Below are 26,854 nucleotides of genomic sequence, written 5' to 3' on the forward strand. Positions count from 1 at the left end.
CACCAATGTCCAGCTCCATCAGTTTTTTCTATTAACTGAGCAGCCAAAAAGTAAGAAAATAAACACCTAAGTTATCAGTCAATGTAAGTTTAAAATAAAGACACATGAACTTGCAAGTGTTTAGAATTTTCAAATTCAAATGAGCTAAAATTAAAAGAAAGTTGATTTAGGGCTGGAGATTTAGCTCGGCGGCATTAAGTGCCTGCCTGGCAAACATGAGGTGGTGAGTTCGATCCCCCATACGGCGAGAAATAAAAAACTGATTTGTACAAATATATTATTTGCATGACTATAATTACCACACTAGGCTATCAGAGATAAAGGTTTCTAGGGGCACAGACTATTATCTATTTACTTTTGTATGCCTAGTCTTGTTTGGTGTAAAGTGTGCATTTGATTTATATGAATAACAAACCCAACAATCAAATATATTACTTCTTTAAAAAAGTGAAATGTGGTCTAAAGAGTAAACGGCCTCTATGAATCTGTAGATGGTTATTGATAAAACTCAATTAAAACTCTCCCGATTTTAATGCTGTACTAGTTCCCTTAATATCAAACCATATACTTAATCTTTTATTAAGAGGAGTTGTGAGTTTGATCCCTGGTATGGAAAAAACAAAACAAAACAAAACAAAAAAAACCACTACCTTTTCAGTGGCCTGCACTCAATTCTGCAAAGCATACCTTTTTCCTGCCTTTAACAAATGTAAAACCTTCCTACTTTTTTGTGTTCACTTTGACCAATTCTTTGTTCAGGACACGTACCTCAATTTCTACAAGGATCTTGTGGTACCCTAACCCCTGACAATATATGTTTGGCAAAGGAGGATAAATCCAGGCCCACCTGAAGAAAAAAACATCACCCATGCCTGTGAACCTCTGGAAGACATGGGGCTTCTTTTCAAAAAGCAAAACTCTAGTACTCCTCTGAGTACAGCTAAGTAAGTAATCACTAAGTAAGCTAAATGACCCTTAACCCATCAAGCTTAAATGGGCACCTCTATCAATACTCCACAGTGTGGGTAACTGGCTAGGTAGGTCACAAATATCAGGCTCTTGAGTATCTAATATCGCTCTCTGCCATACTTTCTCCTCCACAGGAGGCACAGAAATCCTAATAGCTACATTCATCATAGTCCACCGTTTCAGGAAATATTCTGATCTGGTCCTTCTCATACATGAACTCCACAACTCTCCAGACAAATTTAACAAGCTTCTCCTCCTACTGAATAAGGAGCTCAACATCTCTTTTATGTGGGCGCTAACACTTCTCACTAATCTTCTGACAGTTTTTTTGTAGCCCAGCTGGTAAGGCACAACATCCTAAGGTAGTTACAAAGAACATAATTCCCAGTAGGCAGAGCTTACAGCCCATTTCAGTTGGAAGTAGCTGAAGACAGAGACCACCACACCTTTAGCACCTATAAAGAACTGTGAGGATCTGTCTCTCAGAGGGAAATAAGGCAGGAGTTTAGAGCTTAGCCAGCCAGATCCAGGATAAATATGTATCCCTGTACTTGGGCTCAATCACAGAAAGCTATCTTCAGTTCTTCTAGCATGAAGTCAAATAGGTTTTTGATGCAACAACTTAGATTTGACATTGGAATAAAGGATACAAAAGATGGCAGCCATTAATCTTGAGGCCACTGTAAATTCTTTTGGTGGTATGTTCTGTACTCTACAGAGTGTACTTATTTCTCTACCTTTAGTTAGCCTGTATCCACTCTCCAGAGCACTATTCTTTCCTATCTTTAATAAATGTATGTTTGTTTTGAAACAGGATCTCGCTATGCAACCCAAGCTGGCCTGGAACTTGCAGTGATCCTCCTGCCTCAGCCTCCCAAGTGCTGGGATTACAGGTTTGCACCACCGTGCCTGGCTTCCCAATGGTTTTATGTCTAAAAATTGTTTAACTTCTAATAAAGCTCATGAGAGAACTTTAGCTTACTTCTCTATCACAAAGGAATGGGACTAGGAAAGAAGACAGAATTTCTCTGTAGGAATCTGCTTATGAGTAATCTATTTAACAACTCCTAAAGAAAAAGTAGGCCAAACAGCAAATGCTTGTAATCCCAGGACTCAGGAGGCTAAGGCAGGAAGATCGCCAGAGTCAGAGGCCAGCTTGGGTTATACAAAAAGAAAAAAAAAAAAAAAAAAAAAAACATCAAAAGGGGTGGAGATGGGGGAGGCTGAGAAAGGATCAAAAGTGGTTCCTGCATGTATACAATATGATCAGAATATATGGTGAATGTTTTTTTTTTTATTGTTAGAGTGAAAGACAAACTGCCATTAATCTTCAAACACATCCATCACTCTCTGAATCAGTTTTAGAAGTCCTCTTATAAGACCATCTTTTCAAGGCATTAATACAAAATACAGTGAATGCTGCTGCCAAGTGCTACACAACAGGAAGGTAAACTTGTAAAAAAACTATAGTGTGTCTTCATCTGCCTTATTCATGGATCTGAGACCATACATCTTTGGCTTTTTCCTAAAAAGTTAAAGGTAAGCATTCTGAATCAGTTCAGGACACTGAGCAGCCATAAGAAAGCTAGAAGACATTTGCAAAAGAAGCTTCCAGAACTGATCCAGAAAGGGGCAATGGAATAAATGTGTATGAAACAAGGGGGAGTATTCTAGGAGTTTAACAATATGAATGCCTTTTATTGTAATACTTTAAAATTTCTAAACACTTTATGTTTTGATTGCACTTTGTAAATTAGGTGAAATAATGCTTTTCAGATAACAACTTTTTAAAATAACATACCAGACTAGTATACATCCCAAAGGAAAGGAGCTATATACTTAGTTAATAAATGACAGAACCAATCAATTTATACCTTTAATGTGAGTAGAATTAACAAAACAATTATATGTTGATAAAACTAAGGAAATGAGTGCTTTGAAAATAATTTTGGAATCCAGGGCCCTTTAAAATGATAAAGTGAATCTGAGAGACTCAGATCAGAAGATACCAGTAATTAAGTAAGACTAGTCTAAAGCATGAGACTTACTGGAAGAAAAACAATGTGCCCCCCACAACAATAATCTGTACATCCCTTAATTTGGTATGATACTTCACCTGGAAGTGTCTTTTTGAAAATACTCATCACATTAAGCAGAACTCTGGCTGTTATCTGAATGTAACTAATGTTAAGACTCTGATTTTTAAACAAGGTACAATCAAATTATACCCCTTTGAACTTCAGAGGGAAAGGAATTTCCAGAAGAATAGGAAATCTAACAAGAACATATGAAGACATAGTAAAGAAAATGAGATTCCTGAGTCAGGTAATAATTAAGACCATTCAAGATTATCAGGTGTTTGTAGGATACTTTTTAAAGAATCTTATTAATAATCTTTACCTTGGACACAGATTGAGAAATAATGTTTTTGAAAAGGAAAGACTCTTCACTGGAATGGATACTGAAAGCAAGTTTACTAATGGCTAATGGCAGTTACGCTTTGTATATAGAAGAAATGAATATTTCCATGAAGGATTTCTAAATCTTGAAACACTGTAACTAGAGGCGCCTCTCTACCTTTTAAAAGAAGTGTAGTCAGATGTGGTGGCTAAAGAAGGAAGATCGCCAAGTTGGGAGGCCAGCCTGGGTTACTCAGCAAGATCCTGTATCAAAAATGAGAGAAGGGGTCAGGGATTTAGCTCAGTGGTGCTGCACCTGCCTGGCAAGCATGAGGTCCTGAGTTTGATTCCCATATACTCCCCCACCTCCAAAAAAAGAGAGAGAGAGAGAGAGAGAGAGAGAGAGAGAGAGAGAGAGAGAGAGAAAGAGGGCAAAGAGAGGGAGTGGGACAACTGGGGATGTAGTTGTAGTAAAGTGCTTGTCTAGCATGTGCAAGGCTCTGGGTTCAATCCTTATCATGCAAGTAATAATAGCAGCAACAAGAGTAGTAAATAAATACAACAGACAACAAAACAAAACAAACCCCAAAACAGAAGTGTTAAGCCTACACAAGTTTAAAAGAGAAAGATACACCTGAAAAATCCAAGAGGTAGAGCTATTATTTGCCACTTTAAATGTATGCTGACAAGTTTCCTTATGAGTTGTTTCCCTAATTTTAGGAATTAAAAACAAACAAACAAACAAACAAAACAACACTGAAATACAATTGTAATCAAGGGAAAAATGCTTGCAAATTTACCTATAAGAGATAACCACATTTTCTCTCCAAATAAAATTAATAGGTTGAAAATACTGAAATTTTATAGTTATTAGTGGTTTAAACAAAAATTTTATATTCTTAAAATCTCACACAAAATACAGAATTCCCGAGAACTTAACACCTGCAGTTTCATGGTTTTCTGAACTATTTAAAACTCATCATGACTTCAAAGCTAAAGGTGGGGGATAGGAGTTGCCTTACCTCTATTCCAAATTTAAGTTTATCAAAGAAATACAGAAAAATAGGAAGTATATCGTATTTAAAGAAAATATTAAGAACAACTTTAAAATGACATCAGATTTAAGGAGTTAATACAAGGCAAGCAGATGCTAAATGTCACTCTTCACTGAAACCAACCTTTTCTATAAAAGACTGCATTGAGGAACTCCTCTGCTTGTTTCTCGAATCGGATGATTTTTGCTTGCTCTTGTTTAAGCAGAGCTTCTTGCCCAGCTCCCGAAGCTGGTTCATCCAGGCGGACTAAGTGTCCCTGTAAAAATATTGGTGAAATATTTGTACGAAAAATTTCCCCCATTCAAAGTAAAAATCACAGATGCATAAAGACAAATAACAGCAAATAAAACATGAGTTTAATGGTTATTTTAAATAAGGATAAAATTTTTATCTTCACAAAAGTATAAAAGCAAAATGTGTGCAAACTTGTAATTTATGTGGATTTTATCCATACTTTCCAATTAAGAGTTTTGTTTGAAATTACAGGTACACTAAACTACTTGAGGAAAATTTATCTTGAGTATTTAAATATACTGGTTCACAAGCAAGTCAATTCAGACAGAATGCTTTTTTAAATTAAAAAAAATTTTTTTTTAAATTTCAACTATCACTTGAATTTTTTTTTTTTTTTTTTTTTTTTTTTTTTTTTTTGGTACTGAGGATTGAACTTGCGACCTTGCACTTGCCAGGCAGGTGCTCATGTTGCTGAGGTAAATCCCAAAGACTTGAGAAGCATTTTTGTTCTTCTAATGTGAGATCTATTTTCTCTAGACACAAAATAGGAGTATATTTAAAGGACTATCACAAAGGAAAACCCAAAAAGAATATACTGTATCAGATTTCCTAACTCCGTTCCTAGGTTTACAAACTGTAAACCTTTAAAGGGTTGTGAAATTAACAGATCATAACTAGTCCACAAAAAATAATGTATTGCATGTTCTCTAAGTGCAAACATTTCAGTACTTTTTGCTGCAATACTGGTATACTCAAAACATGTTTGCAATATAAAATGTGCACCAAAATGTTTCTGTCCTTGAAAAGTTCCAAAATGCTGCAGTAAAATTATCCAAGCTGCTAGCATCTACTTCTAGTCTGCAGATATATTCTATTAAGGGGATAATACTGTACACTTATTCTGGGCCTGTATTAAGTAACCAGGTGACTGTAAGAATAAAAGAGTAGCATAAAGCAAAGTACCCCTTTTAAGTGTTCTTTAAGTCCCAGTGTATGTAATTTACTTCAAATCACTGCAATGCATAGATTCATACATTTACTTTCATCATGAAATACATAAACATGCTCTAGATAAGAAAATAGGACACACTTTGCCACAGTAAAAAGGAATCAAGGAGTGAAAAACATGTTATAATCCACAAGTTATTTCTTCAAAAATTCTAAACACATACACTGAGACACCTCTATATAAAACACAGGAAATACGTTACAATTTTCTAAGTATTTTAAGTCTTTTAAATCATGAGAACGTTGGTGAATGTACTTGCCAACAGTCTCTAAAGAACAGGTTAAATATAAAGTAATTTTTAAAGAATGAATGATATATAAGATAATGTTAATTCTGATGCAGATTTAACACTTAACAGATTTGAAAAATGGACATCAATTAGAGTTCAATAAAATCTTTCATTGCACTACATTTTCACTGTTCAATGACTTTTAAAATTAGACACCATATGGCATAAAATCTACTTCACTTTTCATTCAACAATCAGTTTAAGTCAGACACTGAACAACTATCTACACTTAGTTTAACGTGGCATTCAGGTTTCTTTCTAAAGCAAAACAACTAAGCAACCAGCTGACCACCAAGAAGGTATTACATGTTCTTTCTTCAATCAAATAATTATCAATCCTATCAACCTGGATTCTGAAATATATAGATCACTTAGGTGATTTGTATTGATTATAGTTAAAACTATTTGTTTTCTTTTATGTACTTTGCCTGAGATATAATTCATCTATCTTACTATTTACCCTACTAATACAAAATTCAATGGTTTTTATTCACAGGTGTAAATCACTATCACCAGAATCTAATATGAGAACATTTTCTTTTTTTGGTGCCATGGATTGAACGCATGACCTCACGTTTGCCAAGCAGGCACTTACATCGCTAAGCTAAATCCCTGGCCTAGAACATTTTCTTACACCCAAAAGGAACACGTAGACACTGATCTCAACATCCATAGCCCTATCACACTCAACTCTTGGCAGCCACTATACCACTGTACTACCTTTTATCTACAGATGTGCCTATTCTGCATATTTCACCTAAATGAAATTTGTTTTAATCCTTTTTTCTCCTAAAGTTTTTAAGCTATATATATATTATAGCATTCATCAGTACTTACTTGCTTTTATTGACAAATGGAAGTTTCATTGTATGATTATGACACATTTTATTTACCCATTTTATGTGTTCAGTATTTAGGCTGCTTCTACATTTTGGCTATTATAATGAGTAAGTAATACTATTAATTGAACAAATTCTTGTGTAGATATGCATTTTCATTTTTCTTGGATATATACTTGGGACTAGAACTTTTGGGTCATGTTAACTATGTTTAACATTTTGAGGTGGTATTAAACCATTTTCTAAAGCAGATGTGACACTATTTTCCCAACAGCAAGTTTAAGAGTTCCAATTTCTCCACATGAACTTAATTTTCTACTTTTATTTTATTCTTGTGTTAACGTTGTTTCCTGCTTTTCTTACTTTTACTAATGAATTTATCTTTCTGATTTCAGTCATTCTTTTAGATGAGAAGTGGTATCTTATGATTTAAGGTTTGTATTTTCCTGATGATTGATGTTTACCTTTTCAGATGTTTAGTGATCATGTGAATACATTCTTTGGAGAACTATTCGTTTAAATCCTTTACTCATTTTAAAACTGAGCTATTTATTGTTGAGTTGCTTTTTGTGTAGACAGGGCCTTGTTCAGGTTGACCTTGAACTCACAGTGATACACCTGCCTCAGCCTCCCAAATGCTGGGATTACAGGTATACAACAGCCACACCTGGCCTAAATTGCAAAAATTCTTGATATATCCTGATCGAGTACCTTATTAGGTATATGACTTGCAAATATCTTCTTCCATTTTCTGAGCTTTCTCATTATTTCATTTATAGCACTTAGTACAAGCTTTTAATTTTAATGAATTTCAATTTATTTTTTTTCTCATCACTTATGCTTTTAGTGTCATAAAAAAATGTAGCTAACTCAAGGTCATAAAGATTTATTCCTATGTTTTTAAGAGTGTCTGTTACATTTGTACAGCTTACTTTAGGCCTATGATCCATGTTAAATTAATTTTTGCATATGTCATACAATGTCTAACTTGTCTCTTTCAAGTAACTGGTTATTCCAGCACCTACGTATGTTTAGATTCTTTTCTCTCCAGGATTGTTTTGGGATCTTGTCAAACATCCTTGACTGTAAGTTTCACATCTGGAATTCAATTCTATTATGCCACTATCACACTATTTTTCACCACTGTAGTATAAAGTTTTAAAAGTGTAAAATGTAAATTGCTCAATTTATTTTTAAAAGGTTAGTCTGAGGAATAGGGGTTCTCTAAAATTTCACATGAATTTTAGGATCAGCTAGGATTCTAATGCAGAACGCACTGCAATCAGTTTATCATGTTGGGGAGTATGTCATCTTAAATTTTAATATTAAATTTTAATATTAAATTTTTTAATCTACAAAGATGAGATGTTTTCTTATGCATTTATTTACACTGTCAACAATGTTTGATAATTTATAGTATGCAAATTTTACATTTCTTAATCTCTAAGCATCTTTTTCCTTTTGATGCTTAGAGAACTTTCTTAATTACATGTTTATATTTTTCACTATTCAGATTCCAAAATTTTTTCTAAAAGTGTAAACTTTGAATTCATTTAGTAACGCTACTAGTGTTTTATACATCATCTGTAAACAGAGATAATTTTATTTCTTTTTTTGCATTTGGATGTTTTTATTATTGCCTAAATGTCCTGGTTAGACGCTCCTGAACAATGTTAAACAGAAGTGGTGAGTATATGGTCTTGTTCTGTTTCTGATCTTAGAAGGAAACTGTTCAATCTGCTACAATTAGTATGACTTTTTAAAATTGCATGTCTGCAATCAAGTTTACCGAGCTGGAATACATACTTCACATATATCTTCATTCTTTTTATTTCCCCCTCTATCCCTCACCTTCCCTTTATTTCTGGATCCCCTTTCTTCATTCTCATTATTATTTACTTCATATTTGCAAAAACAATTACATTCAATATGTGTGTGTGATTCTGTGTGTGTGTATGTATGGGGGGGGGGGCTTTTAAAATCTTTATGTCTGCTTATCCTACCCTACTCTCCTGACCCTCAGTCTTTTGGACCACTTCCCATCTGCAAAAGATTTCCCTGATTCCTTTTATTCAGTCTTTCAATTTTTGCTCATTACTTGTACTTTGGATTACTGAAATGAAAGAAACTATACAGTATTAAAGTTGCATATGACTTATTTCATTTAACAATGTTATCCAAAAACTTCGTTGAATTCTTTATAGTCAAGTACTAATAGTTTCTTTATCCTTTTGTGTACTGATGGACACATACGCTGCTTCCAGGATTCAGCTATTATGAATTGCCCTGCTATAAACATTGGTATGCATGTATCACTGCAAATAATGTCTTCAGCTCTTTGGAGAAGATATTGAGAAGAGGAATAGCTGGGTCAAATGAAATTACTAGTTTTAGATTTTTAAAGAAATCTTCACACTGATTTCTGTAAGGGTGTATTGAATTATATTTACATTTGCAAAACAGTACAGAAGTGTTCCTTTCCACTACAGCCATCCCAGCATGTTATTATTTGATTCCTTAATGATTGCCATTTTTTCTGCTATAAGATGAAATTTTTCTGCTATAAGATGAATTAATTTGCATTTTCCTGATGATCAGATATGTTGGACTTTTTTCATGTTTATTGGCCATTTGGGCTTCTGAAAAATGTTTATTTCAGTCACCCATCTTTTATTTTGGGTGGTCTTTTCTTTTGAGTTCTTTGCATATTCTAGATATTAGTCCTCTGACTGAGAAATAACTGGCAAAAAAAAAATGGTTTTGCCCCATTTTGCAAGTTGATATAAACAGTATTTAACCTCATAAAATGTTTTTTTTGTAGTTGAAGAAGTTCCATTCTATTGTTAAGTTGGGTCCTTTAAAAACAAAACAAAATAAGTAATGGTGTTTGGTCTGGCCACATGACTCTGGAAGGTGTCGACTCATATCTTTATGCAGTTTCTGGGATTTATTAACACATCATGCTATATTACCTGACCTTGTGATTCAGAGAAAAATACCACAGGTCATGGTAATTCGTATGCTGACAGATTTGGTGTTGAGAATTATTTTGCCTTGCTATTCATAAATAATACTGGTCTACAGTTTTCTTATGGTTTTATATGGTTTTGGTAGCAACAATATTGGCTTCATGGCTAGGTCTCTCCTCTTATAATTTGGGAAATTTGTCAAGAATTGGTACATATTCTTTAAGTTTCTGGTAGAAAACATCCATGAGGCTATCTGGTTATGGATTTTTCTTTGATGGAAGTCTAAAAATAACTAATTACATCTCTTTACTTGTTCTAGCTTGTATTAGTTTCCTTGAGGTAGTACTGAAGCATATTACCACAAATGACAGGCCTAAAATGGCAGAGATTTTCAGAATTCTACAGTTCAAAATACAAAATCAGATCTTATAAAGGCCATTCCTATTCTAAAATCTGTAAGAATTCTTCCATGACTCTTCTGGTTCCTGGTGGTTGCTATAATTTTTGGCAATCCATGGTTTAAGATAGTAATGGCATAACTCTAATCTTTGCCTCTGCTTTTATATGTATTTTTCTCTGTGTGTGTCTGTGTCTCCATGTCTCTCTATCCTTACAAGGGTGCCAGTCATTGGGTTTTGGTCCCCCACTTTAATTCAAAATGACTTCATTTTAACTTGATTCAATCTTCAAAGATGTAGCTAATCCACAATGTTGTTCGAGTTTTCCACATCCTTGATGATCTATGTATATGCCTACTTGTTACTGCAAGAAGGGTCTTGGCATGTCTGGCTATTACAGTTTAACTATCTAGTTATTTTAATTGTGTCAGAGTTTGCTTTATGTATTTTTAGAGGTCCCTTGTTTGGTGCATAGATAATTATATCTTCCTAGTAGGCTGGCCCATTTATCATTAGGAAATATTTCCCTCTTTATTTCTAGTTCGACAGTCTACTTCTCCAGTGATGTATAGTTTTTGATATTACTTCTAGGAAAGTGCAGTCTTCGTTATACAGTCTCTCTGTCTAGTGGGGTTCTCTGACATTCTGTTTCTGTGGCAGCTTTAAGTGCCAAACTGCCTATAATGGTAACACACTATCTAGGTATTAGCTGCCACTAACTGTTGATTGCTCTATTGTTTTGGTCACGCCTTGGGGCATAAATTGCTCCTTAGTCTGAGCAAGTAACAGTGGAATCCTTCTGCAGGAATTCCTCTGCCTCATCTTAGAAAGCTCTTCTTAGTTATCGGTTAGAAGTCTGTCACTTCACTTACTGCTTTCTACATGGAGCTGTATCAGTCTCCTAATTTTTCATCACAAGGATCTTCAATACCTTTAAGCATGAGCTTTCTTCTTCCTTTTTTAAATGCCATCTTGTCAGAAGTAATAAGATTATATCCAAAAGATGAGAAGTATAAAACAAAGAGGCCTTTATTCTGAGAACACGGAGAGAGAAAACCAAAACTCCTGACCGCTGGAGTCCGGCTTTCTCTTTGGTGGACACATGACGTGTAAGTAGCCTCGGTTTGGGGTGAAACCTAAAGGGGCATCAGGGATGCCCAGGTAGCCCATTGGTCTGGGTTTGGCGCTATAGGAAAATTCCTAGGGGGCGGGGAAGATGGAGTCCCAGGTAAATTCCTATGGGTGGGGGAGATAGGACCTCCTTGGTTCCACCTCTAAGGCTTCACCAGTTACAGTGTCCTGTCTGGGCCAAAACCCTTTCAAGAAACATCTACTTCTCATTTATTTTTATAAAATTTAATTCATTTTTTCTTTTTAATTTTCATTTTTATTAACACGTTTGTAAAACACAATGATTACATTTACTATGCAGAGTTGATACATGTATATAACATTTTTTGCCAGTATCAGATTTACTTTTTAAGTCTTTATCAAGTTAATCATCATCGTTCATAATGACTTATCCCTCACAGCATGGCATCTCTGTTCAATGAATGAGCTGGAGCTGCAGCAATCCAGGCTCAGAATTCTCAGCCTGTTTGCCTGCAGATAAACTCAATTATGAATAAAAGACTGTGCAGAAGGATGCCCAGTCCTTTGGATCTCCAACAAGACACATAATGCAAGATGTTCATTTTTTGCTCCTCTTGCTCAGAGCAGAGCTTCCTTCATTCAAATTGAGCAGAGGGAGGTAGGAGAGTGGATAACATGGCTCGAATGCCAGATTCGTACTGCTCTCTTTGAGATTTAGAGATTTAAAAGCCAGCCTAGCTCTATCTTACGAATATACCCTTCAGTCGTATGAAACCCTGGAAGCTCTACGTGATTAGCTGGCATTACATTATAGGCACACACCACCATGACTGGCAAGAAGATATGTATTTTTTATTAGAACAGCAGTATTTTGCCTAGAAAGTACTTCAGAAGTAACAGTCTTACAATATTGTCTTCTCTTCTATAATTGTTTTATATTTATCCAAGTGGAATTTAGTGAGCCTTAGCTGGGCAAAGTAGCACACTCCTGTAATGCCAGCACTTGAAAGGTTGAGACAGGAAGATCACTGCAAGTTTGAGACCAGCCAGTGCTACAAAGTGAACTCACGGCCAGCCTAAACTGCATAGTGAGTCCTTGTCTCAAAAAGACAAAAATCAAACATTCAAACAGAAGAACTGTGAGCCTCAATTTAAATTATGTAAGTTATTCCTGGAATTTCTGGGTACTTGGTATTTTATATTTTGGAAAAGGGTGGAACAGATGGACAAGAAAGGGGGGACAAAAAGAAGATAGAGGAAAAGAAAAGGGAGATAAGGGACAGGGAGGAATTCTGTATATATAATATTTAGGGTAAAAGTGTAGACCACACATCTTCAGTTCCTATGTTTTTCAGTGACCTCACTAGTTTGTGCCAATTTTCCAGTATCTTTTTTGAAAAATAGGTTCTTTTAAGGGAACTGTGAAGGTAGCAGGGAGAGGTACAGGGAGAAAAAACTAGAAAGCTGCCAATGTTTTGTGATCTTATCATCCATCTTCCAAAGCTGAGGATCTCTCATCACCTCAGAGGATGAGATTATTGAGTAAATTAGGAAGATTTTCTCTAATAGGAAAGATTTCAATTTATTTATTTAATTTATTTTGTCTTTTTCATCGGTACCGGGGATCGAACTCACAACTGCCTGCTTTCAAGGCAGGCGCTTATGCCGCTGAGCTAAACCCCCAGCCCCTCAAATTATTTATTAGAAGCTTTTATAATATCTTTTTATACCTAATATTACCCTTTCTTTTAGAAAGAATATCAATTAGATATTTTCAAATACAGTGTTTTAATCTATTTCATGTTGCTATAAGAAGGATATTCCAGCATGGATATTAATGAAGAACAAAAATTTTGTCTTATAGTTTTGGAGGCTGAAAAACCCAAGGTCAAAGCACTGGTTAGGACCTCTTATTACATCCTCACATAGCAGAAAGCAGAACACAAATAAACCCAATACTGAGACTAAAAGCTATTTTATAAGGGCCTAAAAGCAACTAACAAGCTGGGCATGGTGGCATACTCTTATAATTCCAGCACTCAAGAGGCTGAGACTGGAGGGTCCTTATGAGTTCGAAACTAGCCTGCGTTACACAAAGTGAACTCAAGGCCAACTCATGAGACCCTGTTTAAAAAGGACCCCCCACACACACACAAAGAAAGAAGCCTGCAATCACTTCTTAAAGGTTCTCTCTGCTCATATTATCATATTTCCCAAGAGCTGAATTTTGAAGATATAGTCATACTATAGAGTATTTATTCTATGGCACTGATGGAGAACCTTTTAGAAACCAAGTGGCAAACTACAACCCCAAACCATTTAACATATTTTGTCTTCTGTTTGTCTTATAACACATGTGCCATAGGTTTGTCACCACTGATCTAGGTTTTCTCTACAATTTAAGTAGCTCTTTAAGTTTCTCACGGTGCTGCCAGAAATGCTACAGAAATTTCTTCAAATTTAAGAGAAACAACACTGTAAAACACTATTGAGAAAAATTAAAGAGGACAGATATAAAAGTGCAATAAACCATGATAATTAGCTGGAAAGCTATGTTAAAGGTGGCAACTCCTTCCAACCTGACTACTTACAGTTTCCATACAACCTCAATCAAAATTCTAAAGCTTTTTGAAGAAGTAACTAATTTTAAAATTTACACAGAGATTAAGGACTCAACTGAAATAAGGTTGAAATGGTTAGAGAACTGATGCTAGTAGATTTCTGGATATGAATATACAATTATCAAAGCCAGGCGTGGTGATACATGCCTGTAATCCCAGCACTCTGGAGTCTGAGCCAGGAGGATCATTATGAGTTTGAGATCAACCTGCACTACAAAATGAGCACAAGGCCAGCCTGAACTGGACAGTGAGATCTTGTTTCAGAAAGACAAAACAAAACAAACTACCAGAAACCAAGACACTGTGGTAGTAGTGTAAGCACAAGTATCTATCAAGGAAACAGAACAGTAGTCCAGAAACATACCCACATTTATGTCCTTTCAGTTAACAAGGGAGCCAGGATAATTCAGTGAGAAAAAGACATCCTTTTCAGTAAGGGGTACAAGAACAACTAGATTTTCTCATGGAAATAAAGAAAAATTAATGGGAAACATTAAAGATCAAAATTTAACAGTAAACTTCTTTTAAAAAAACAAAACATGCAATCTTATGTATTTGACAATGGGTTAGACACAGATTTCTTCTGGTTTTGTTTGTTTTTCTTGACACAGGATCTTGCTATACATAGTTCAGGGTGGCCTTGAACTCATTATATAGCCTAGGCTGGCCTTCAATTCATGGAGATCCTCCTGCCTCAGGTTCCCAAGTGCTGAGATTACAGACATGCGCAACCACACTCAGCTTAAGAGATAAATTTCTGGAAAAGAATATTTTTGTAAAAAAAAACCCAAAACACCTTTTTTCAGTGTAAGGGATTGAATCTGAAGCCTTGCATATGCTAAGTAAGCACTACAAGCTATATCTCAGATCTCAAGATTTTTGAGAAAAAAAAAAACCCAACAAAATGAACTTTAAAATTAAATTGTTTTGCTTTTTAAAAGACAGTTATAAGGGAAGCTATAGCCTAGGATAAAATATTTAAACAATATATTTAATTGATGCATTTATGAAGAATAAATAACTTATGGCTTGAATTGTTTAAAATACACAAAAATTCAAATACTGCACTTCATATTAAATGTCAATCATTAATTATCTGGGAAAATAAAAATCAAAACTATAATGAGACACTACACCTCACATCTACTAGAATGGCTAATGTTAAGACTGATGATATTAAATGTTGGCAAAATGTAGAATAACAATCATAAGCTGATGGGAATAAAATGGCTCAGTCACTTCTGTAAATCATATTGTAGTATACAGTTAAACATACACATGTATACTATGATCCTGCAATTCTAATTCTAGGTATAGATCTTAGAGAAATAAATATAAGCCCTCAAAAAGACTTACAGCTCAGTTACTTAGTGTAGGTATAAGGCCCTGGGGTTTCACACCCAGAGCTACAAACAAAATAAGACAAAACCAAATCAAACCAAACATTCACAAATGAATAGTAACAGTCAACATCATAAACAGTTGGGAAGTCCATTTTTTAAAAAGTGAGTGGATAAAACAACTTGTGGCATATTCATGCTAAGTAGAACTACTCAGTAATAAAAGAAAACAAAAGATTATACATAAAACCCAAGTATAAATCTCAAAAAATTTGAAAGAAGTTGAACATTAAAGACTATATACTGTAGAATTATCTAAAATCAGAGAAAAGGTAAAACTACTGTTGACTGTGTGGGGCTTGGGGTCTGCAAAGGATAGTGACTACAAAGAGGTATAAAGAAAATGTTCAGAATGAATAAGGAAATCTTCACCATGTTGGTATTAAACAATTATCTACTTCTACTAAAATTCATAAAACTGTATGCTTTGTATATAAATATTACATCAAATTTTTTTTTTTAATCAGTACTAAGGATCAAACTCACGACCGCCTGCTTGCAAGTCAGGTACTTATGCCGCTAAGCTAAATCCCCAGCCCCATATTTTTAAACATCATTAAAAATAGGTTCAGGGTATCAAAGATATCAGACACCAAATGTTTCACTGACTTGAAGCTCTTGAATTAAGTTTAAGATAAATAATTTTGACTTGCAGTTTCAGTTGTCAAAAGTAATGTGCTTATCTTCATAACTACATGTAATTATCTTTCCTCCTAAATAGCAAGCATAGTTTTAGTAAAAACAAACAAACAAAAACAGTTATCTTTCATTTTTTATCTACTTCTCTGTATTTACCCTAAAAAGACGTATGTCACTAGCCAGGAACTGATGGCATCTCACAATTTATTCCATGTAAAAAATATAGTAATCAAGACAAGGAGACTGCTACTGTGATGCGGTTTGCTGCTGCAAAAACTTCAATCACCATTAGAAGTTTTAAGAGGTGGATTAGATAAGACTTTTAAGAGTTGAGTCTTAGTAACTTAGGTGATGCATAGGTATAGCCTTTCATAAATCAATTAAACCACTCATGGGTTGTTTATCTTGGAAGTGAGTCTGTTTTAAAAGCCAGTTAGGCTCTGTCTCTTAGAAGTACCCTTCAGCCAGTAATAAACTTCAGGATTCTATAGAGTGCACCTGTAATAAGGCCCTCACCACATGCAAACTCCCAAACCTCCCAGCCTCCAGAACCATAAGCTGAATAAAACCTTACTCCTTATAAAATGCCTAGTCTGGGTGGTACTCAAGTTGTAGCAACACAAAACAGCCTACTTCTGTTCATTGGCTGGTCTGGACTTTGTGAATGAATTCATATGTAGATTTGCAAAAAATTCCTTACTAAAGGAGCCAAATCCAAATCTTAGAAAAATGGATTCAGTTGTTGGAGCAGGGAAAAGACAAGAGAAACATAGTACACTTTGACCAGGAAACAAGAAAGTGATCATAAAAAGACGGGGATATGTCAAAATGACATAAAGAAGCGGCTTGAAGGGAATTCACTAACCAAATATAGGACATTAGATGATAACCCACTAAACAGATGAGTATGGACTCTAGCGCTGGGGTATAGCTCAGTGGCAGTGCTTGCCTAGCGCAGGCAAGGCCCCGAGTTGAATACTGAGCACCACAAAACAAAAAGAAAAACAGAAAGAAAAGGAAGGGAAAGGGGAAGGGAAATGGAAAAGGGAAAAAAATGGGAACAGAAAGGAGACTCTCATTACAAACTGAAAGAAGGGGAAACTCACAGTTTAAAGCCAACTTAAAATATGCAGGAAAAATAACAAACTACAGCTATTCAAAAAACAATTGATTCAGGGAGGCAACTACCATAAATACTAAAACCAAACAGATGAAACTGTGATGACTAGATATTTACAGCCTCAAAGAATCTCTCCACAAATTATTTATTAAAAGAAGGAAAATGGTACTATTTCAGTGGAAAAATCTAGCAGACATTAACCTCACTTAAGGATCACAGTTAATATTACCTACTAAATTAACATAACCTATGCATCATGATACGATGCATTATAGATTATCAATTAGAATTTCTTTCTTCTCTTGGTACAGCATCGAACTCACAACCTCATGCTTGCCAGTCAGGCACTTATACCACTGAGCTAAATCCCCAGGCCAATTAGAATTTCTGCCATAAGCATTACCTGAATTTAATCATTAAGAAGCATTTTAAAAATGAGGGAAATTTCACAAAAACAAATAATGGATACTAGGCATGTCCCATATAGTGGTGAGGAGGGCACAGTGCTAAATTTATATACTAGTATCTGCTTGGTAACAGTAACCATCTGTCTTCAGACTCATATGCAGTTAAACTCAGACTGTTATTGACATTTTACTTGCCAGTATGTAAGCTTTCTTATTTATTAAATTGGAGTTTATTTTATTCTGTAAAATCATTTAATAAGTTAAAGTATTTTTAAAAGGAACTTTTATTATATAGACTGTTTTGAGGCAAGGTCTGTGCAGCCAGGCTTGCCTTGAACTCAGGACTCCTGTGTCTTGGCCTTCTGAGTGCTACAATTACAGATATGTATCACAACTCCTAGCTTATGTATGATCCAAGACAATTCCTCTTCATTCAGTGTCATTCAGACATACTAAGGGATTGGATTCCCATGGTCTATACCAATGGTGGCAAATCTATGACATTCATGGTGCAGCTAGCTGTTTGTCAATAATGAAAGATCTACAAGGTCTGCTATCACTGGACTCTGAAAAAGAAATGCTGCTGTCATTAAAAATAAATGGTTTATGAACCATCCAGATTAAAGCAGACTAAAGAGTAGTACCAAATTAAATGACTGATTCTACATTAGTTTGAACAGGGAGAAATAAAAAGATCATTAAGACAACTATAAAATTCGAGTGTTTCAGTCACCTTCTTATTACTGAGATACAATGTTCACAACTCTACAGGAGGTTTACTTTGACCCCAATTTGTGTAAGTTTCTACTTTAGTCAGCTGGCTTGAAAGGAGAAGGGGGAGGCAGAGAATGACACAAGGGCATAACAGTGGAAGATTGTTCATGGTATTGGTATAAAGGTTAGGGCCTCAAATTTCCCTGGCTGAAACCATTTTTCTCCGTTCTGTCCTCAAGTATTTGGCTTCCTTTTAATACTAATGTTTTAAGCAACCAAGCTCTCCCTTCTTCCATCTTTGCAGGCCCCAACTTTACTGGAGCTTACTTTTCTAGACAAATTCAAAACTTTTTAATGTCTTTTGCTTTTGTTTCTCAAGATGGCTGAAAGCACTCAAAAAGTACTCAAGCCACTGCCTGAGTGGTGAGCTGCTGTGAAATTTCCTCAGCCAGGTTAATTAGTGCACCTCCCTTAACCTCACTCTCCTACAAAGTCTCTGAACATGAGGAAAAGGCACACAAATTTTCTGCTAAACCATGCACACACAGCCTGGCTGTCCAACTGTCACTGAAGTTCTCATTCCTAACTGAAACCTGGTCTTTACAGACTGAATTTCTATCAGCTTGTGGTCCTCTGAACTCTTAACTAGATTCTCCCATCAAGCTTAACTAACAGCTTTCTAGGGCTGCTTCTCTGGCCAGCATTTCTAAACTTTTCCAAACTCCTCCCACAAGCCAGTTGCAAAGGCCTCTGGAACCACATGGTCAGGTAGCATCATAGCAATGACCCCATTTGCAGTACCAAAATATAATGAGACACAATATCCAACATTCACAATGTAAAGGAAGAAAGGCTTATTCTGGCTCACAGCTTATAGAGGTTTAATCCATAGTTGTCTGGCTCCAAGGTGAGGAGGCAGGACAGAGGGGCATGTAGGAGGGCTACTTTGGCATGGGAGAGGAAAAAGGGAAGAAGGGAGAGAAACTCTGAGGAGAATGCGTTGGGAGACTGATATAAACTCTAACACTAAGATTTGTATCATATCATATGAGGTTAACATTCCTCATTCTGTTAGATGGTTAGTAAGTAGATGCTCTCTCTCATTTTTAGAAAGCAGGGAAACAGCCAGGTAGCTCAGTGGCCTAAGCACTTGCCTGCTAAGTGTGAGGTCATGAGTTCAATCCACAGTAGGAAGGAAAGAAGGAAAGCAAGCAAGCAAGCAAGCAAACATACCCTGAAATATTTAGTAATAAAGACATATGAGAGGGTTGATGTTTGCAATTTATTCTCTAGCGGTTCAAGAAAATGTGTTTACAGTAATAGAGGGGAAAAACCAGGAATGAATAATAAGGTAAATGTGGCAAACTGTTACCTAATATATCTAGCTAAGGGATATGTATAAGTTTTGTACTATTGTTACAACTTTCCAGTAAATGTGAAATTATTTCAAACAATTAAAAAAAAAAAAAAGACAAAATGCTGAGTCCTGCTTTTCTCCTGCAAGCCAGATTTATTTTTCCTTCACTGCTCATCTCTATAATCTCAGCTATTGTGTATTTGTTATTCCTTGCTGATCTCCAATTTGAGAATAAAGAACAGAAAATGGAACTTTCAGACTTTCCTTAAAATCTTAAGGATCTAGTTGAAGACATTACAATGATAAGAAGGCTAGGTTTGTAGCTCAGTAGCAAGAGTGCTTGCCTAGCATGCTCTAGACCTTGAATTCAATTCCCAGCACTGAGGTGATGAGAGGAAACTGGAAAAGGCAAGGGAGGAAAGGGGAGCATTTGAGGTAAATGGCTAGACAGCAAGTGTTCTATTTAGGTCTTGCACGTCAAACCATCTCAGTTACATACTCTCCTTTTTCAAACAACTCTTTAACTTGACGGCATTATAAATATAGGCTGTGGATTATATTTAGTAACAGACCAGTTTGCTGACCTGATAGAAATGTTAAATTTCTTCAAGATCTGTAACAAATATTGCTCCATTCTTCCCTGAAATAGCAAAAATATCACTGAATAAAAAAAAGCAACAAAATTGGATTAACAGGGAAGTAGCCCTCAGGCAATAAACAGTTATAATTCAAACTTAGTAAATACAGAACACTTCTTAAAAGTTTCTTTTATGACTGTCAAATTATGACTTTAGGTGTTTAGGATGTTAAGACTCAAGAAGGACACTTACACACTTGGCCTTTTCTTCTCTGAAGGCACATAGGGAAAGGAAATGGGAGGAGAAAAAGACAAATTTCACTTAGGGAGGGTAAGATGATCTAAATTTCTGAAATTAACTGAAAGCATGACAATTTAAAACCACATCTGTCTAAATGCCCACTCTGCCTAGAGTCTCCAAATTTAGACAATATTTCTTTAAATTCATACCACAGGGTATAGAAAATTTAGAAATTAAAAATTTATCTACACATGCAAACTTTTATAATAATGTTTTAAAAAGCCTTCTTGAGTCTTGTGCCTATACCTACACCCATGTCTCCTACCCTTGGCTTACTGACATTTCGAGGAATGAGCTAAAAATGAGCATCTCATTGATTTAAATGCCATTTTCCTACATCTTATTATTTTAAATGTCAGCAAATCCTAGAGAAAATGGTTCCACCATTTCAAATGCCCATAAACTTTAAGGTCAATTATCTAACAGAAAATCTTACTTTGCTTACATTATTGCTCTTATAAACAAAGCAGTGTGAAGACTGAACACATACCAAGAGTTAAAAGTGGCTTGCAAAATGTACAATGAACTTAACAATGATTTTGTTACTATATCTAATTATTACTATTTATAGATATTAACCCTAAAGGGCAAGCAGCTAATGACTAATAGCATGACACTTGTTCATCAGTTTAAGACTTTTCTTTCATTTTACACACACACACACACACACACACACACACACACACACACACACACACACACGGTATTTAAAACAAAAAAAAAATGCAAACCATCCCCACAGCCAATAAATACCAAATATTTCTTACATGTTTCTAGTACTTGGAAACTAAAAGTTCACCCCAAACATCCACAGCCTATCTGCTCTATCTGCTTTCCATAAAGTCTGGATACGGATATCCCTAAGATCGTGAAGATTGCTATATAAATGCAGGATATCAAACTGCGTATTTGAGGCAAAAAAGCATTAGAAAGTCTGGCTAATGGTAATCTTGTCATCTAAAAAAATTCCTGTGACTTTATTATACTAAAGACCACTAGTAGTTTCATAACATGTATTAGCTCTTATTTCCTTCACTAGAGTATATATTCCTTCAAAAATAACATCTGTAGCTAAAATTTATCACTCAGCGTTATTTCCCCCACACTGTTAGTGCTTATGATGCAAGAGTGAGACACATAGCTGATTTTAAGTTTAGAAATGAGAAACTGAAGAAACTTTATTTAAAAAGAAAAAGATACAAGTGAAAAACAGTATTATGATGTTACCCAGAAAGATCAAAGTTTGAAGCAGTATCTACTAAAATTTCTTTTGTGGAAACAGAAAAATTCATCCTAAAATTCCTGTGAACACTCAAGGAACCCCAACAGTCAAAATAATCTTGGAAAAGAATAAATTTATAGGTTTCACTCTTCTTAATTACAAAATATACTCCAAAGACACATTAATACTCCTCAAAATGTGGTGTTGACATAAATATATCAATAGAACACAAACAGGACAGGAATGAGCTTTTAAATACAGTATATAGTCAGGTGATTTTTATCATAGTTGAAAAAGGATACTTCTTTTCAACTAATGGTGCTGAGAAAAATGGATATTCAATTTAAAAAGAAACTGTACCCTTACTTTACCTTCAAGTTAGAATAGATAAAAGACAAAATAAGAGCTAAAATTATTAGAAAAAAATAGGCAAGACAATATATTTGGCAATGATTTCTTGTATATGACATCAAAAGCACAGGAAACTACAAAAATAAGGCAATAAACAAAATAAAAGGCAAACCATAAAGTATCTACATATCATTTATCTGATAAGGGATTACTACTCAGAATACAAAAGAAGCCCCATAATCCAACAACAAAGATACAAAAATAAGCAAAGGCATTAAATAGATATTTTTCCAAAGAGATAGACAAATAGCCCAACAAGCAAATGAAAAGATGTTCAGTATCACTAGCAGGGAATAAAAATCAAAATCACAAGATACCATCTCACAATGATTAGGATGGATATTATAAAAAAAACAACATTTTACTAGAATTTTAAAAAATATGCACGAAACTATGATGAGAATGCAAACAACTTAGAAAACAATGGAAAGTCCAGTATAAGTAAGAATAGGGGTTAAAGGAAGAGAAGCAGAAAAATTCAAGCTTTCGTAATAGAGGGTAGAAAACAAAAAGAAAGACAGCCTAGGTCCGTGATAGTAAGTATTTTAAGAGATGAATGCCCAAACTACAACTCAAAACCCACTTACTGACTGCAAAATGCCAACACTACAATTAAACCTGAACATTAAGCTTTTAGTTTAGAAAAAATAACTCATACATTAACGGTCTTAAAAGAAAAACAATGAGTGCCAAAAGTTTGCAACCACTGGCTTAGACCCATACTTATAAGTAGAGAAAAAAGACTGCTTAAATATAAGACATTAAAATACTGAGGTATGATGTAAGAACATGTTCTAACACAAATTTATGTATAACTATGTGTATTCTAAACTTATTCTAACACTAAATTACAAGAATCCCCATAAGCACACACCAAACAAGAGATTTCAGACTCATCACAGAATTTTACAATTGAAAGGTACCTTCACAACTATCTAACTGTCTAACTTTCTGTTTACACTGACAAAATGTGATGCTAACAAAAACAAAATTTTATTTAGTTATTTAGATTTTACTAAGTTTTTTTCCCTGCTTAAAAATACATTGCTAGGATTCAACCAAAGATGGCACAGTACTAAGCCACAGAAAAGTGTCTGAGAGTCACCGTCCAGAAACTAGAATATAGCAAAGTGAGGAAGACGAGGAGAAAAGTAGATGCCCTGGACCCAGGAAGGCTCTCCCTGAGACAGGTCTAGCTGTGTGAGAGGAGTGGTTCAACACTGACAGCTGACAACCCAAGAAACCTGCGGGGACAGTGGCAGTGGAAAGAAGCAGCAGGAGGGAAGGACTGTGCTTACCAGCGGTGAGTGTAAAGGCCTCACTCTTGCCAAAGTAGACAGCGGTTGGCCTGGAGCCATCTTGGAGACAGGCAGCCTGAGATCATAACTCAAAACTGTGGTTGGCTCCCTCTAGTGGTTATCAGCAGGGTTCAAACCTGTGAAAAGTGCTCTGAAAGCCATGAGCCAAATTCAACTGACTGGTCTCCACCACAAAAGTGCAAGCTTACTGGGATTACCCACTACCCCACAAAAAAGTTACTTTTGGCTTGCTAGGATAGACTGATATGGATAAGGACTTTGTCTCCCCAGGTTGTCTGCCAGTGAAAAAAGAGAGAAACCTGGATAAACTTGAAAGTTTCTTTCTTGTCTTCTCTCTCCTCTCTTTCACATTTGTTTTTGATTTTTAGTTTTGTTTTCTTTCTCCTTCAGTGTTTGATCTTGTTTTTATGTAAGTGTGAACATGGATTTTAGCCCTCTGTGGCTCTATTTTGCTCTTTCCATCTCTTCCCTTTGTTCTTTCCTGAACTGATACTTGGTTTCAGTTTTTTGGGGAGAGGGGATACCAGCGATCGAACTTACGACCTTGCGCTTGCCAGGCAGGTGCTTATGCCACTGAGCTAAATCTCTGGCCCTCTTGAACTGGTATTTGGGAAGCACCAGTTTCTCAAAGTTAGCATGAGGTCTTCCAACCTCTTCTTCCAATTCTCTATTTTCTTCTTAAAACTATTTTAAATTTTACTCCTCAAGGGCAAGACTGACGTATCAATTCATGTATCACTGTACACTGCAAATAATTTTCTAGTTTGCTTGTTTGTTTATTTATTTAAGTAGTGGGGATCAAACTCACGATCTCCCACTTGCCAGGCAAGCACTTACGCTGCTGAGCTAAATTCCCAGCCTTCTAGTTTGTTTTAGATTCTGTTATATAACCACAAATCTAGTTCACATGGTATAAAGTGGCAAATTAAGGGTTAGTTCAGTTTGCCATTTATTAGTACCACTATAGTCAAAATTGACATAATTATTCTAAACAGTTGCTGGTTCTAGTATTCCATGACTGAGACTAAGTGTCACATAAAATACTGTGACACAGTGGCAAAGAACCAGAGACTGGGCCAAACGACATCCCATCTCCAACAAACTGAAGAGGCAAGATCTTCCAATGGACTTGAAACCCAAAAACCAGCTACATCTGGAAGATATCTCCAAGATATAGTCATTACCTAAAGATCCTAAATACTAGCAATAAAGCAACCCACCATAGGCAATTTTCAAGTGCCATCCTAGGAATTAAACTTAAAAAAAAGAGAGAGAGAGAAAACATTTAAACAAAATGCAACTCTAGACATCAGTATGCCAAAGGGGACAATGAGGTGAGACAATCCAAATGACTCCCAGCAGGGCTTTCTGAAGTGGTAACAACAAAGCAACTGAATGAGGATCTGGAAAAAAGTGAAACCAGAAATAGTCTCTCAGATAACTACACAGATGATGTCAAAAATAAAGACCATGCTTAGTGACACTAGAGCAGATACAAAGAAATAGATTGAGCTTAAGAAAATTATGAAGCTCAACATACAAAAAAAACAAAAAAGGACTCCATAAAGCAGATGCAAACAGATATTCAGGAGAATAAAAATTCCACTGAAAGTATTCAAAGTAGGTTAGGCCACTGTGAGGATAAGATCTCGTTATTGATGACAGGTTTGCAGTTATTGACTAGGGAAAGAAAGATTTCTTGAAAATAGCAAGGGACCATGAGAAATCAATCCAGCAGCTGCTGGATGAAAAAAGAAGAGTAACAAGATTGGTTGGAATCAGTGAAAAAGCTGAAGAGATCACAAATGATATTAACAAAATGTTCAAACATCATGGCAGGAAACTTTCCTGGTAGAGAAAAGGAATTTGACATACAGGTAAGTGAGACATGCAGAACTCTTTAGTTATGATGGTCAAAAATCTACAGTCAGGCATATCATAGTCAAGATTCCAGAAGTTCAATGCAAGAATAAAATATATTAAAAGTTGTTAGGGAAAAGAAACAAATCACCTATAAAGGAAAGCCCATCAGAATCACAGCTGACTTCTCAATACAAAATCTCAAGTCAAGGAGAGCTTGGAGTAAACTAATCCAGGCTCTAAAGGAAAACAACTTTTAACCCAGATTGATGTATGCCACAAAACTCCCTTTCAAAACTGATAGACAAATAAGACACTTCCATGACAAAGAACATCTGAGATAATTTATGACCACCAACCAGCTCTCTAAAATTTTCTGAAGGACATTCCAGAAAGAGATAATAAGGACTACAGCTCCATAAACTCCAACAGAAGGAATCCACAAGGCAAGGCAAACAATTAGAACAAACGAAAAAAGTCAACAGGAAAAGTCCTGATAAGGATAACTCAATATGTATCAAAATGCTAACGGTTTCAATTCACCAATCAAAAGATATGAGACTGACAGAATGGATCAAGAAGCAAGATCCAACCATATGCTGCATACAAGAAACACATTTAATTTGAAAAGAAATTCATAGACTGAAAGTCAAAAGATGGAAAACAATACTTCATGTAACAGGAACCCAGGAAAGAAGGGGATATTGCAGACAAAGTGAATTTCAAACCAAGATTGACTGAGATAAAGGTTACTACATCCTCCTACAGGCAACAATCCAAGAAGAGATAACAATCATAAATATACATGCTACAAATACCAGTGCACCCAACTATATAAACAAATGCTAAGGGACATGAAAAATCAAGTAAGCCCTAATGCAATTGTAATGGGAGCTCTCAATACCACTAGATCGGGGCTGGAAATTTAGCTCAGCGGCATAAGCACTTGCCTTGCAAGCAGGTGGTCTTGAGTTCAATCCCCGGTACCAATTAAACACACACACACACACACACACACACACACACACACACACACAAATAGATCAACTAGATAAAAACATCAACAGTGAAATATCAGAACTGAATCAAACTTTTGAACAAAAAGTAGATGTCTATAGTGTTCCACCCTATAATATCAAAATACACATTCTTCTCAACTGCACATGGGATGTTCTTCAAAATAGACCATATAATGGCTCATAGAACTTGCTTAAGTAAATGCAAAGGAACTGAAAATATCCCATGTATACCATCAGACCATGTGCAATGAAATTGGAAATCCATGAAAAAAGAAATCATGAGAACTTCATAATTTCAATGAAATTAAACAGCATCCTCCTGAATAACCAGTGGGTCACAGATGAAATTAAAAAAGAAATTAGATAGCCTTTACAGTTGAATGATAATGATAATACAACATATTGTAACTTATGGGACAAAATGAAAACAGTCGTAAGAGGGAAATTTATAGCATTAATTCCCCATATAAGGAAAACAGCAAGCACATATAAACAACTTAATGAAGAACCTCAAATTTCTAGAAAGAGAAGAGTAGGCTAAGCCAAAAGCTCATAGAAGGGAGGAAAAATAGACGAGAAATTAATGCATTGGAGACTATAAAACAATACAAAGAATTAATGAATCAAATTAATG

The 26,854-nt window shown here is 35.4% G+C and overlaps 1 protein-coding gene across 14 annotated transcripts in view; it reads right to left on the reverse strand.

Annotated features, from left to right (window-relative positions):
• The window catches only part of Lcor (ligand dependent nuclear receptor corepressor), a 136,357-nt gene that overhangs the window by 48,145 nt on the left and 61,358 nt on the right, over positions 1-26,854 (reverse strand). For 7 of the 14 annotated variants that reach the window (XR_010046310.1, XM_063245128.1, XM_023561486.2 and 4 more), the window contains one exon: positions 4,547-4,679. The exons of 4 other annotated variants lie outside the window; for them this stretch is intronic. Coding sequence is in view for 4 of the 10 variants with exons in the window: in XM_063245128.1 (XP_063101198.1) it covers positions 4,547-4,679 (133 nt within the window). In the remaining 6 variants the exon portion in view is untranslated. Of the gene's footprint in view, positions 1-3,546; positions 3,633-4,546; positions 4,680-20,095; positions 20,152-26,854 lie in introns of those variants that run through there. 3 more of the 14 variants (XM_023561483.2, XR_010046311.1, XM_063245122.1) reach the window with 3 other exon arrangements.

Source organism: Cavia porcellus, unplaced genomic scaffold, assembly GCF_034190915.1.
Source record: "Cavia porcellus strain 051 isolate PalLab524CR breed Dunkin Hartley unplaced genomic scaffold, mCavPor4.1 scaffold_2, whole genome shotgun sequence".
Lineage (NCBI taxonomy): Eukaryota > Metazoa > Chordata > Mammalia > Rodentia > Caviidae > Cavia > Cavia porcellus.